We start from the raw sequence: 12,125 nt of genomic DNA, 5'->3' as shown, positions 1-12,125 counted from the left end.
TTTTCTAGTCTGAACCAGAGGGGTTTTCTCACTTCCACTTGTACGTCTGTGCTGCCTTCCTTGTCAGGTGGAGGAAAGAGATCCTGGAAGAGAAAGATTTTCAAGTAAGTAAAAGGGATATTTTCCAAGCACAGGGTGGTATTTATTAAATTTGGCTTCCTAGCGTTACTTGGAGATAAATTTATGACAAAATAGTAGCAGCTGCAGCAAGACTGACGGTGTCTGACTGTTTGTTAGAGTTGCTCCAAAACTGTTAGACTAAGCAGTAGGAGATGTATTTTCCTTTTCTACTCTGGAAAAGAAATACTGTTTTAACTGAGACAGACTTTGAGAAGATGGTTTCTGGAGTTACTGCTGCAAGTAGAGCCTTGGTATTTCAGAAAAAGATTTTCTGACAAGGTAACTGGATTTTCTTTTTAAATCTGAAATGCATCACTGGAGTTATTTATTTATAATTTCTTATCTGTATAATATAACAGCATACAGTTAACGAGGTGACTTCATTCTTTCAGAAAAGCTAGGCAAGCAGCCTTTTAAAATAAGGAGCCTTTTTTCAGTAGGAAATAAAAAGACTGTAAAAGTATTTACTTCGGGTCCCTACATTTCAAAACCTTAGATTTTTGCAGCAAAGAACGTTACCAGGGAGTTGTTTGAAATGAGATTTGAATATGGCAAATGGGGAAACCATTTGCATACCCCTGTAGCGGTTCAGTTACGTTTGTGAACTGGTGACAGTTCACTTCCATAGAAATCCTTTATATTGAATTTTACCCTGTGATACACGTGCGATGCCTGGGAGGCCTTGAAGTCCTGTTTCCAGGCTGACGGTAAACAAGCCACGCTGCAGAGCCCCCCCCATGGCCTGCCCTGGGGAAACGGCCCGTTACCAGCATATTTTCTCTCCATCTGACTGAACTCTGTCGCCCTGTAGAAATGAACCATTGTGTAAATTTGTGTATCGCTTCAATCTATTTTATCTTTCTTCATAAAATGATTTATTCAGAGCACTTTAACATTGCCTATGTTTGCAATAAATAAATGCCTAAGGGCGCAACATAACAACATCAATTTATGCTACCTGCTGATGCTGTCAGATTTTCTCAATTTATGATATTTTGTCAAAAACAACTTTAATGTTGGCAGCCATGCCTCTCAACTACAATTGTTCACTGTTAATCCTTCCTATTAAATTTTTCCTGTTGATTTCCTGCACTGAAGTTCATAATTTTCCCCTCTGTACCGACTCTATTACAACTATGCTTAAAGTAAATAATAATCCCAAGGTACAGTACTATGAAGATTTGCTTTGTTCTCCTTACATATGTTCAGGTTTGTTTGCTTATTTAATAATCAAGGTATTTCTTTATGGATTAATTTCTTTATGGGTTATGTAAGCTAGACTACAAAGTACATAAATCAGGAACACACTGGAACACATTCATCACGCTGCTTTAGCTTGCTTACAGCATAGAAATGCAATTATAATTTTGAGGATCTGTAGACTTGTGCTAGTTTTATCACTATCATATGTTATCACTTAAAGCTTTGGCCTTCTTTATTGTGTACATGACCTTTTAAAATGACTAAACGAATGTGTTATCAATTCTCCAAATGATAGTTCTCTCCCACAGGCAAGAACAAAATCTGTTATTCTTCTACTTTGTTAATAATAGCTGTAGACCAGTGCCTAGTCTTCAAAGTAGTAGCTCAAGAAATAGACATTTAAAGTAGTCTGGAAAATTGGGGAGCTCAGGATGTGCTATTGGAGTACTGTGATTGCTCTGAATTCACATTATTGAGAAGTCATAGCTATATAGTACCTTTTGTACTTAAATTTTTCATTCTGCAAACTGTATCAAGAATCATCAAAACATGCATCCAGTCATTTCTCTTTCACATGGTAGGGGTTGTATTTGTTTTTCTCTAGATGATTGAGATAAGGGAAGTCTCTCCTAATTCTCAGTCAGAGGGCCTGGTTCTTTAGTTCCAGCTGTGAAAACTCATGCTGCTCTTTTACATGTCTGTTTTACCTCTTTCAGTAGAATTAAAATCCTCACAGGAATTTTAAGGCAGAATAATTTCCCCAGAACACCAGGTGTGGTGATATGCCAGATGAGGCACTGAGCAGGTTTTGAATCACAGACCAGTTTTAAAAGACTTGGTTATGCAATACTTTTTGCTTATTATTTGATCAAGTATATTATCAGTAATGTTACAGTCAAGACAATGATAGAAAATACTCTTTGCTCTGGAGATGCTTGTTTCCATCCTCTTAAGTATGTCTTGCTGCAACCTAAGCTATCAGCAAAAGTATGATGTTTATTTTTCCTCACATCAATAGATGAGTTAATTGACGTATATGCCAAATGTTCAGCCCTCTATGATAATAGTTCCTTCTTACAGAGAGCACACGTGTGTGTGCTTCTTGTTTTAGGGTGGCTTTTTGTGTATTGTTGTCTAGCAGAGAAAGACATTCTGCAGTGAAAGGAGTTAGGCTGGCTGGACTAATACTATGGAGTGATACAACCTGAAAACTATCTGGTCTTTGGTTACATCTGTAGAACTAAATGTTATGGTATCAGTGGAAACAAGTTTTGATAAAGGAAGTAGAGGAAGAAATAGATGTTCCAACTCAGACCTCCAAATGTTCAAATAATCATATGTGTGTATTATAGGTATACATGTATATGAATAGCTTATATATAAACTTGTAACACAAGCATATAAAACTGATGTTAATCCTGTATTTTTCATGTTTGAAACAACGTAGGAAAGTTTTTTTCACTGTAAGATGATAATCAAGTCATGACAGAAGTTGTCTTCATTTTAATCTGTTTGAACAAGTTACTGTTCTCATTGCTGTCTGTTTGGTCAAGCGTAAGATAGCAGTGTAGGCTTCCTCTGAAACATGAGATTTGCAGATTAATGCAAGTTTTAGCAACAGACAAGTGAGGAGAAAGGTGATACTTTATATGTAAATCTAGAACAATTTACAACATTGTCTGCAGAAGTTTTCCCATCTTTCTGCCATAGAAAAACTTGGACCTCTTGACCTTCCACATGTCACTTCTTCATTCTGTGTCCTCATAAACTGTTTCTGTCTGACTACTATAAAATACAGTACACCGGAGAATGAAGTACAGCTATTTCAAACTGCAGTGTCCCAAGAGAAAACGTTTGCTTTTAGGAAGCTGGGGAGGAGCGAAATGTCAAATGGTTTTGTTTGGCTAGGTGTTTATAGTTGCTTACATTTTGTCCTGCTTAATAGAGGTATCAGTAACCTTTCTAGTCAGGTTTAATCCTGTTTGGAAATTTACTATTTAATGCAATGAGCTATGTGATGCAATACTATATAGTGAGAACAAAATTTGCTACATGCAGATTTCGAAATTTCCTAGGGTCACTTTTTATAACTGAAATTATACCGGTATGTGTTCAGGTAGACATTTTAAATATTTCATGCCCACGTATAATACAAAGACTAATATTATTGAAAAGAATGATAGAGTTTTAGTTATAATTAGAGCTTGTTACTCTCTCACAGTTCTCACTTCTACAGAGGGTCTGCTTTAACCTACGTAGGATGCTCCACATACCCAGGTACAGAAAGCTGGTTCGGGTAGCTCTGTAGCTCTATTCATACCTCACATGTGGGGGAACACAGAACACAGTGGGCAGGCAGGAAACAGAAGATGTTTTAATCCTGGCTCAAGTTTTCCTTTGTAACCAATGTGTTTTATAGGACCAAATGGGTCGTTCTTGGCTTGTGATTTTTCTGTTGATGGTATAAGTGTTCTTTGTTAATTCACTGGTTCCATACTAGTGTCGGATTAAAAAATGAAAAAAAAGCAGGAAATTTAATATAGCTATAAACACAGTGGGTTTTTAATGTCATAAAGTATGATTTGAGATGTGAATGCCAAATGTGAAATTTAATTTCTACTATCTAAGCTTAAGTGATTAAAGATGCAAGTAATGAAGACCTTCCTATTCATCAGTATGTGTTACTTTGACACAGTGTAATCCATTTTCATCACTACAGCAATAAGTCCAGAATTCTTCTGAATTCTTGAGAGTTGTGAATGCTGTTAAGTGATAAAACATTCATTTTGCATGATTTTGAGCATATTTAGAATTAAAACATTAATAGAAAATATGGCTGAGTTTAATGGTGTCATGTACAAGGTATCTGAAAGATTTGTAAGGAAACGGGACTTCAGGGACTAGATTCAGCTGTCAAACTGAATATAGGCTAATAGTAATGTTGGACTGACACTGGTTTAACTGTTAAATATTGGAGATTTAGTCCAAATTTTCATTTTAAGTTATCATTTTGTTGGCGTGGCTGAGCTACAAAAATATATTCAATATGTTGTGGTAAGGAATCTGTCTTGCAGATTTTTTCTTCTTCATGATTCTAAGATACAGGCTTTTCTGTCTGTCTAACAGACATTTTCACCCATGCTGTCATCAGCTCACATCTTTATTACTGTGATGTCCTTTTCTTTGGCTTTGACAAATGCATTTTTGCTTCATTTATATTCACCCAGACTGCAAAGAAGCTGTAAAGATCATTTTTCAATCCATCATTTTTTCTTGCTTTGCATCTCCTTTAGCTCCCTTTCCTTTATAGCGCCAAGGAAAACTTAGATGCTTTCTCTTTCAAAGCCTTTAATGGACTAATCCCAACACCTTAGTGTCATCTCATATTCCGTGTTGAGATGCTGACTGCCAGTTTATCAGCCTGTGATGACAGCCTCATCACGTACTTGAGCTTGCAAGAAAGTGTCTGTGCTATCTCCTAGGTTGACCGTCTTACTTAAATAGGGCACCTAATGCAGATATTCAGTTACTTTCCTCTGAATCCTTATGTAAGTTCTGTTTTTCTGCACAACCCAGAATAGATTTGACAGGTAGGCTTGAGTCTGTTGATGGCACTTTACAATCACATTGACTAGTTTTGCGTTGCTTCTTTTTATTTTTCTGTGAATTTGTTGTCTCTTGGTTTATACTTGAGCCATAAAATCTTCATGGTAGTGACTGTCCTTTATTCTGATTTATATAACCTTTAAAATAATGATGATTTAATCGTTTTTTTACATAAATACTAGGGAGTAAGCCTTATTGACCTCATGACCAGAACGAGTATGTTCACACTTGTCTGTCCTATTAAAATTTAGATAAATGCTTTTCATTTTTTTTCACGTTTACTTATGGTGCAGTATTACAAGCTAATGATAGTTCAGATGCTAATGTGAACCACCATCTTCCGCCATCACATGATCAATACAATTTTAGGGAAATTAAGGTCATTGTAACCACATATGTAAATGTTCGTGCCTTATGAAGTTGTTGTCAGGTTTCTTTTTGCTGTAAAACTTAGGTTTTGTATACATTAGTTTTAAGATGGAGGCCTGTTTCAGAGGATAGTGAAACATTTCACAGGGCCTGCATTTTAAGGAAAGTCAGGTAGAGGGTGACTTTGAAGTGCATCTTTAGCTTGGTGGTGGAGTGAGCGCTGTCAGAACCTTTAGTTTCTTTTGCCTTTCCTTCCCTTTTCAATGGTTACTTAATTGGAATTAGTGTAAGGTTAGAAGGTTTGCTACTATCTACTCTTCTTCCTAAATCTCAGCTCACTTGGATACTTTGCCCCCTTCTTTCACATGAAAGCGGAGGAGGCTGTCATGGCTTAGCCCTGGCTGGTGACAAAGCCCCACGCAGCCGCTCGCTCGCTCGCCCTGCAGTGGGGTGGGGGAGAGCATGGGACAAGTAGAAGTGAGAAAACTTGTGAGTTGAGATAAAGACAATTTAACATGTAAAGCTAAAGCCGTGCAGGCAAGCAAAGCAAAGCAAGGAATTCATTGACTACTTCCCATGGGCAGGCAGGTGTTCAGCCATCCCCAGGACAGCAGGGCTCCATCGTGCGTAACGGTAACTTGGGAAAACAAATGCCGTAACGCTGAATGTCCCTCCCCTTCCTTCTTTCTTCAGCTTATACGCTCAGCATGACACCATATGGTATGGAATATTCCTTTGGCCAGTTCGGGTCAGCTGTCCTGGCTGTGTCCCCTCCCAATGTTCCATGCCCCTCCAGCTTTGTCTCCTTATTTCATTCTTGGACTTGTCTGCCAGTTTTCTTCAGTACAGTATTACAGCCTTGGATACAATCACAAAGGAGTCTGTAGCTTGTATTTATCAGCATTTGGACTATTACATTTATTATGGGCATATTTTTTATTTCACTTTTCACATGAACTAACATTTTTGTTAAAGTGGATTCTTGTGCATGAGCTAAAATAACTTGAAAGAGAAGATTTTAAAGAAACAAATCAGATTCCATACACCTGTCAGTGTATATTTGCTACAGCTACTCAGGTTAAATAATAAAACTTTGCACCCTAAAAGTGGAATAAGTAGATAGTTACAGAGGTGACTGAATAAACAAGATGCTTGGAAGACAAATTAAATTCATATTGCTGTCTGCATAAGTAACAGGTTTTAGTTTAAAAAGTTTAATGTTAATATCCTTCATAGTGATTATCTGCTATAGGAACAGGTCATATATCAGAAACATAATTTTATACCACCTGTTTATGCTCAACTACAGTAATACAGGTTTCCTTAATCTTTTGTGGTCTTGTTCCTAGTCTATGATGTGAATTTTAAATAGTTACTTTTTCTGCATTAAAGTACAGGAGTTGTCACTTCTTATGATATGAGGCGTAACTAATAAATATATTTTTAATTTAGCTTCTTGGTGTGTACTGTGCTAGAAATTTAGTTCCTGTTGCTACTGCAGTAAAAATAAATGCTTCTTCATTAAAAAAAAAAAAAAAAAAAAAAAAGTAATGTTTCTGAACAGATTAGTTTTCTGAACAGGGGAGTGTTTACCCCTCTTTTCTGTAACCTCTATGATTAGATAGTTTTGTGGGTCTGGATCCTGTGCCCTCACTCATCCGTGTGCAGAAGCTAACAGGGTCTTTTCTGTGAATGTACCAAAACCAGTAAAGAGTGAAGGACTGTGAACATGGAAATCTTTCTAACTTTAAAGAGCCTGACTACTAACATTGCTGTGATTTTATTCCCTGCTGTGAGCACTTTTGGAAGACATTCAATATATTGTCACATGTTGCAAGAAACTGTAAGCTTTGCTGTTTTAGACTTTGAACATCATAGCTAGCAATCTAAAGAGGTTGCTTCTTAATCTCTGAGTACGAGTAGTAGATGACTGGGAGTTAGCACTGTTAAATTATTTATATTCAGAAGAGCCAACTTACAGTAAAGTTACTGACATTATTTTTGAATGCAGATTGCTTAATCAACAGAGAATGAGGTGACTGGTAAAACTTGTATCTAAATGCAGTCTTATGGGGAAAAAAAACATTGTGTGTCCATTGGTCCCGACTTCAGTTATTACAGTCTCAATTTAACTGCTCTGTTAGCAAACCTACTCAATTTGATCAAAAGCTTCTGTATCTTTTGATTATCATGAGTATCTTTACTTGATCTCCACATGTAAGTATATTGTAGATTAAACACAGAGACATTTTATCATATATTCTTAGAAATACAAGTTTTGTCCTACAGAAATTATTGTTGCAAAATTTCAATATGAAAATATAAGAGAGACTGTACGTCATCCTTCTTTTAACTTTGGGACAGTAGTGGTACTTGCCTTGTATCAGGAGGAGGAGTTGCCCTCTGTCTAGAAAGTTACTGGAAGATGCTGACCAGTTTGTATAGTACACTAAAAATGGTTTAAGAAGTATGAAAAAGGAAATAAAACTCCTGACACTACCCTTTCCTTACCTCTGAAGCTTCAGTGTGGCTTTCTGTGATCATTTCCTTCTGATGAGACTGTAGGCCTATTTTTCCTATTTTATACATTGGTTGTCCTGAAAAATTTCGCTTGAAATGTACAAAGCTGAGAATAAAAACCATTAAAAAAAACCCCAACCATACAAAAAAAACCCACTTCTGATTTATATTGTATTCAGATAGCCATGTGCATATTTTTATACCTAAATTCACCCCCCCTTTTTTTTTTCTTGAGTTTATTGGCCAAGAGTTCATAATAATAATAATAATAATACATTACTCATGTCTGGCTTTTTTAAAAAAGTAGTATTTAACTTACCTCCAGTAATACACATAAGTTTTAGGTTCTCTATCTGAATTTGAAACTTCTACATCTGTTTGTGTTGCCCTCTTTCAAGCCTAACACTTCCTCCCAGAAGCTGTAGGTACTCCTCAAAATATTTTGATCAGTTGTACCTAGTAAAATTGCAAGTTATAGTATGACGATACCGAATTGTTAGTAGCTTGAGTATATATATTTGCTGCTGAAACTCAGAAATTCCTCTGTGCTATGAACTGATCTGATCTTGTCAGATAAATCACAGGGGTCAGTGAAAACTAAGCCATGCTCTCTCCAAAGCAATTGAGCAAAATCCTTGAGTAGCAGCAGATCTAGCTGCTTATGGAAGGAGGTAAATACCTAATTACTGCAGCCATGGCTTACCTTGGAAGATCTGCCTAGTTTTTAGCAGACCCATCTTCTAGTCTAGAGAATATAATTTAAATTAAAAATAATTTAAACTGAAGTAGGATTACCGAAACGGAAAGAAATTTTCAAAATCCCTGCTGAAGGAGACTAGCTCTACAGGACCAGCCTACTATATCTGTAGGACCTCTCTTCTTGGAAATGCAGCATGAAATAGTAGAAGGGTGAAACCTTGGTGGTAAGAAACAGGACAACAGTCTTCAGGTTTTGGTATTGGTAAAAGCAGAAGAAATATATTTATTGTTTTAATCTTATAAATACTTTTAACTGTACTTTTTGAGTGCTGAGATTTAATAACTTTAATTTCATTTTTACCATGACTTGTTTTAGGTGTAATTTCAAGGCACATGCATTTATCAAATCATTTACTACTCAGGAGTTTGACAAATCTGAAAATCAAGATACTGGGACATAGTAATAAATGCCTTCTTCCCTAAGCACATTAGTTGAGAGCATCTAAAAGGGAATGAGACACAGCACGGTAAAAGCTACAGTGGCTATTTCTAGAGGTGTAAGAGGTAAGAAGAATACAGCGTTGTTTTCCAGTGATCGCCAGTTACTTTTTCTTGCAAGTAGGTGGGAAGTATGCTTGGAGAGCCAGGGTCTTAATAAATCTTACGTCTGCAAATTGTTCTGATGAGCGATATATTTTAACTCAGTACACACAAGTGTGAGTATGTAACATTTTTATATTTGTTTACTATTTAAAATATAATTTTCAAGAGGCTATTATAGTAATATAATATAAATTTTAGTAATTTATAATACTGAATACTCTGTTTTTACCTCCATGTAAGTGTTCATGCCATTTGAAATACTGCATTTAGACAGTGTTTTTCTTCAGTTAGTTCCAAATTAGGTTGCTATTGGAATAGTTAGCTTCTGTGATAGTCAGGGAAAGTTGCAATTTTAGATGATGCATCAAACTAAAAAGTTCAAATGTAAGCACTGAAAGTGCAGTTTTATGCTTGGATTTCATGTGCAATATACAGCAATTCATTAACTTCTACCCCTTCGTTCATGTAGAACAAAACCTTTGACAACAGATGTAGTATATTTGACAGCTGAGGTTGTAATACATTATATTATTAGGACCAAGTTGTAATTCTATTATTTTTCTGTGTTCGTCAAAAAGAGCAAAGCAATTATATGACAAAATGAGTGGTCATTTGTATGTACTGAATCAATTATATGCAACATTAGCTAATATTTGTCTTCCTTATTTTTCAAATATTAATCTTTTAAGTAACAGAAGAGAGATGTTAACCAGGTGAATAGTTCAGTATAAATATTATATGTAGATATGCACCATGTTACAGAGACCAGTTATATTGAAAACAGGTTACATTATGTAGTTAGGCTTAAGGATTAACGAAATAAAGCCAATATTGTGAGCCAGGTCTAAATCAGAAATAAAGTCACTTCAAGTTATATTTGTAGTCAGAGGAAAAACATGAGTGTGAGTCAGTTGTTCTGATCGCACCTTACCCTCTGCAAATATTTATGTCACACTATTAGTTACAAGAGATCATGGCATTGGCAGAAATTAGAATTAATCTGTTAAATGCCTACATTTAGTGGTCTGAATATTGAATATTCATTGAAGACTTCTTTGAAGATTTGAGTGTCTCTTTGCAAGCCCATGTATCGGTTCCTGTACCGACTGTTACCAGAGACCTTGTCAGTAAGGAGGAGGGATGAAAGCTCTTAGGCATCCAGGAGCAAATCCAGTGGAGACTGCTGTATAGAGGGAAGAGATACTGAACATAATTCCACTTGTAAAACTTGTTTTGGTGTGGACAAAAACTGTGGAATATAGTATTTGTACAACTTGTATCAGTTGAAAAAGGTACCTTTAATTTCTGAATGTTTTCATGGTAAATATTTATGTTTCTTCTGCATGCATTCATTCTTTGGGCCAGAGTTACTTGTCTGTGAGAGAGTCCCAAGTGTTCCCCCTTTGTGTGCAGCTCTATTTTTTTATTATTATTATTTGAGTTTAAGGAATTTAGTATTACAGCTTTGAATCCAAGATGGGTTTGGTGGAAAACACATCCATGTGGGAGTCATAGGAAGATGATTTTTAAATGTACCAACAATAAGATGCCTAATTTCTATTTCTGAACCTAATAATTTTAACTCTTGTTTAATAATGAAATTTATCCCTTTTCTGTAACTGAGTGAACTCCAGAGTGCATTTTTATTTTACTTACAGTTGTTCTGTAAAATCATACTGTGTACTTTGTATACTCTTGTCAATAATTGATTTAATGCATTTTATTGATTAGCTTTAAACCTTTTCATTACTACCCATTTTGCATAGAGGCTAATATGCAGAGCAACCTAAAAAAAGGTATTACCCACATATCACTTGGTCCCTGACTACGTACTATAACGGTCTCTTCAGAATCAGTGTTTCTTGAAGGAAATGCAAAGGATTACAAAAAACAGGGGACATGAAGAGTTACTGAATATAGAACTTTAGAGATCATTCCAGTAACAGTGGCGTAGTAATAATTTCTTTCTCAAACTTGGGTACTGTAAAAACTGTAGGATCCTAACAGTTCAGTCTTGTAAAGCTAACTACCTAGTGTTACATATCTGCAAAGTTCTGCCGTTTACCGAAATCTTTATTTCATTATACTCTCTGAAAATTGCATATTTTGAATGTGATTAGATTGATCCCATTAACCTTACAGTGTCATTGGTTAGCTTTTCCTATTTGCCCCAGGAATTAATTCTCAATTTTTTAATGTAAATTGCTTGGTGAAATTTGTGCTAGATTGTTTTTTTCCCCTCTGTTGTTTTCATTAACGTTGTTGCTTTAATTGCAGGAAAATGTTTAATATGGCTTTATATCCCTTACTCAGTTGTTTTTGTTGAAAGTTGTCCTTGCAGAATGAACTGACACCCAATAAATAGGCCCAGATGTAGCAACAAAAATTAATAGCAAATGCAACTTTTGGAGTGAATGACATTGGCCTGGACCAAATGTAGTATAATCGTTGTTGTTTTAAAGGTTTCTTTCTGAACAGTGTTATAGAAACTCTAGGTTTTGGATACATACATTCTGATGAGTTCCTAAAGCATTCACACATAAGGTATTTAATGATGGATAACATTTTCCCGAGGTGAAGAGCAGTACTTGGACTTTTTTTTTTTGTTATTTTCCCCTTAAGTATGTATATTCTGAAAATCTAGAAATGACAAAATGTTGCCATGGTTAAATGATGCTGGATTTTTGTAGCATATTATGCTGTTGTTGTTTGGAGTAAACTACAAAGCAGAAATGATGCAAACGTCACTCACTGACTGGACCTATGGCAATCATATAAAGTGATTTCTCCAGATACTTCATGGGTATTTATACTGGGAAACTCTGTAACTTTCTGTTTGGTCACTACATCTAACTTTAATCTATGCTGAATTATACTTCTCAATAAAAGACTCAGAAGTGATTACAAAAAGTAAGATAAAATTCTATAATAGTTATTTTACAACAGTGTCATAAACATGGGAAGTAACTTACTGTCATAAAGCTGTTTGAGATGAGAAAATAATT

General features: G+C 35.6%; 1 protein-coding gene across 1 annotated transcript in view; it reads left to right on the top strand.

The window, feature by feature from the left end:
- TBC1D22A (TBC1 domain family member 22A) overlaps positions 1 to 12,125 on the top strand; it is a 180,871-nt gene that overhangs the window by 147,233 nt on the left and 21,513 nt on the right. The window contains exon 12 of the mRNA XM_080394100.1: positions 9 to 104. Within this exon, the coding sequence (XP_080250226.1) occupies positions 9 to 104 (96 nt within the window). The remainder of the gene's footprint in view (positions 1 to 8; positions 105 to 12,125) is intronic.

The sequence above is a fragment of the Falco punctatus genome (assembly GCF_963210335.1).
Source record: "Falco punctatus genome assembly, chromosome: 6".
In the NCBI taxonomy this organism is placed as follows: Eukaryota; Metazoa; Chordata; class Aves; order Falconiformes; family Falconidae; genus Falco; species Falco punctatus.
The sequence above is the reverse complement of the archived record's forward strand: the minus strand, read 5'-3'. Positions and strand labels throughout refer to the sequence as shown.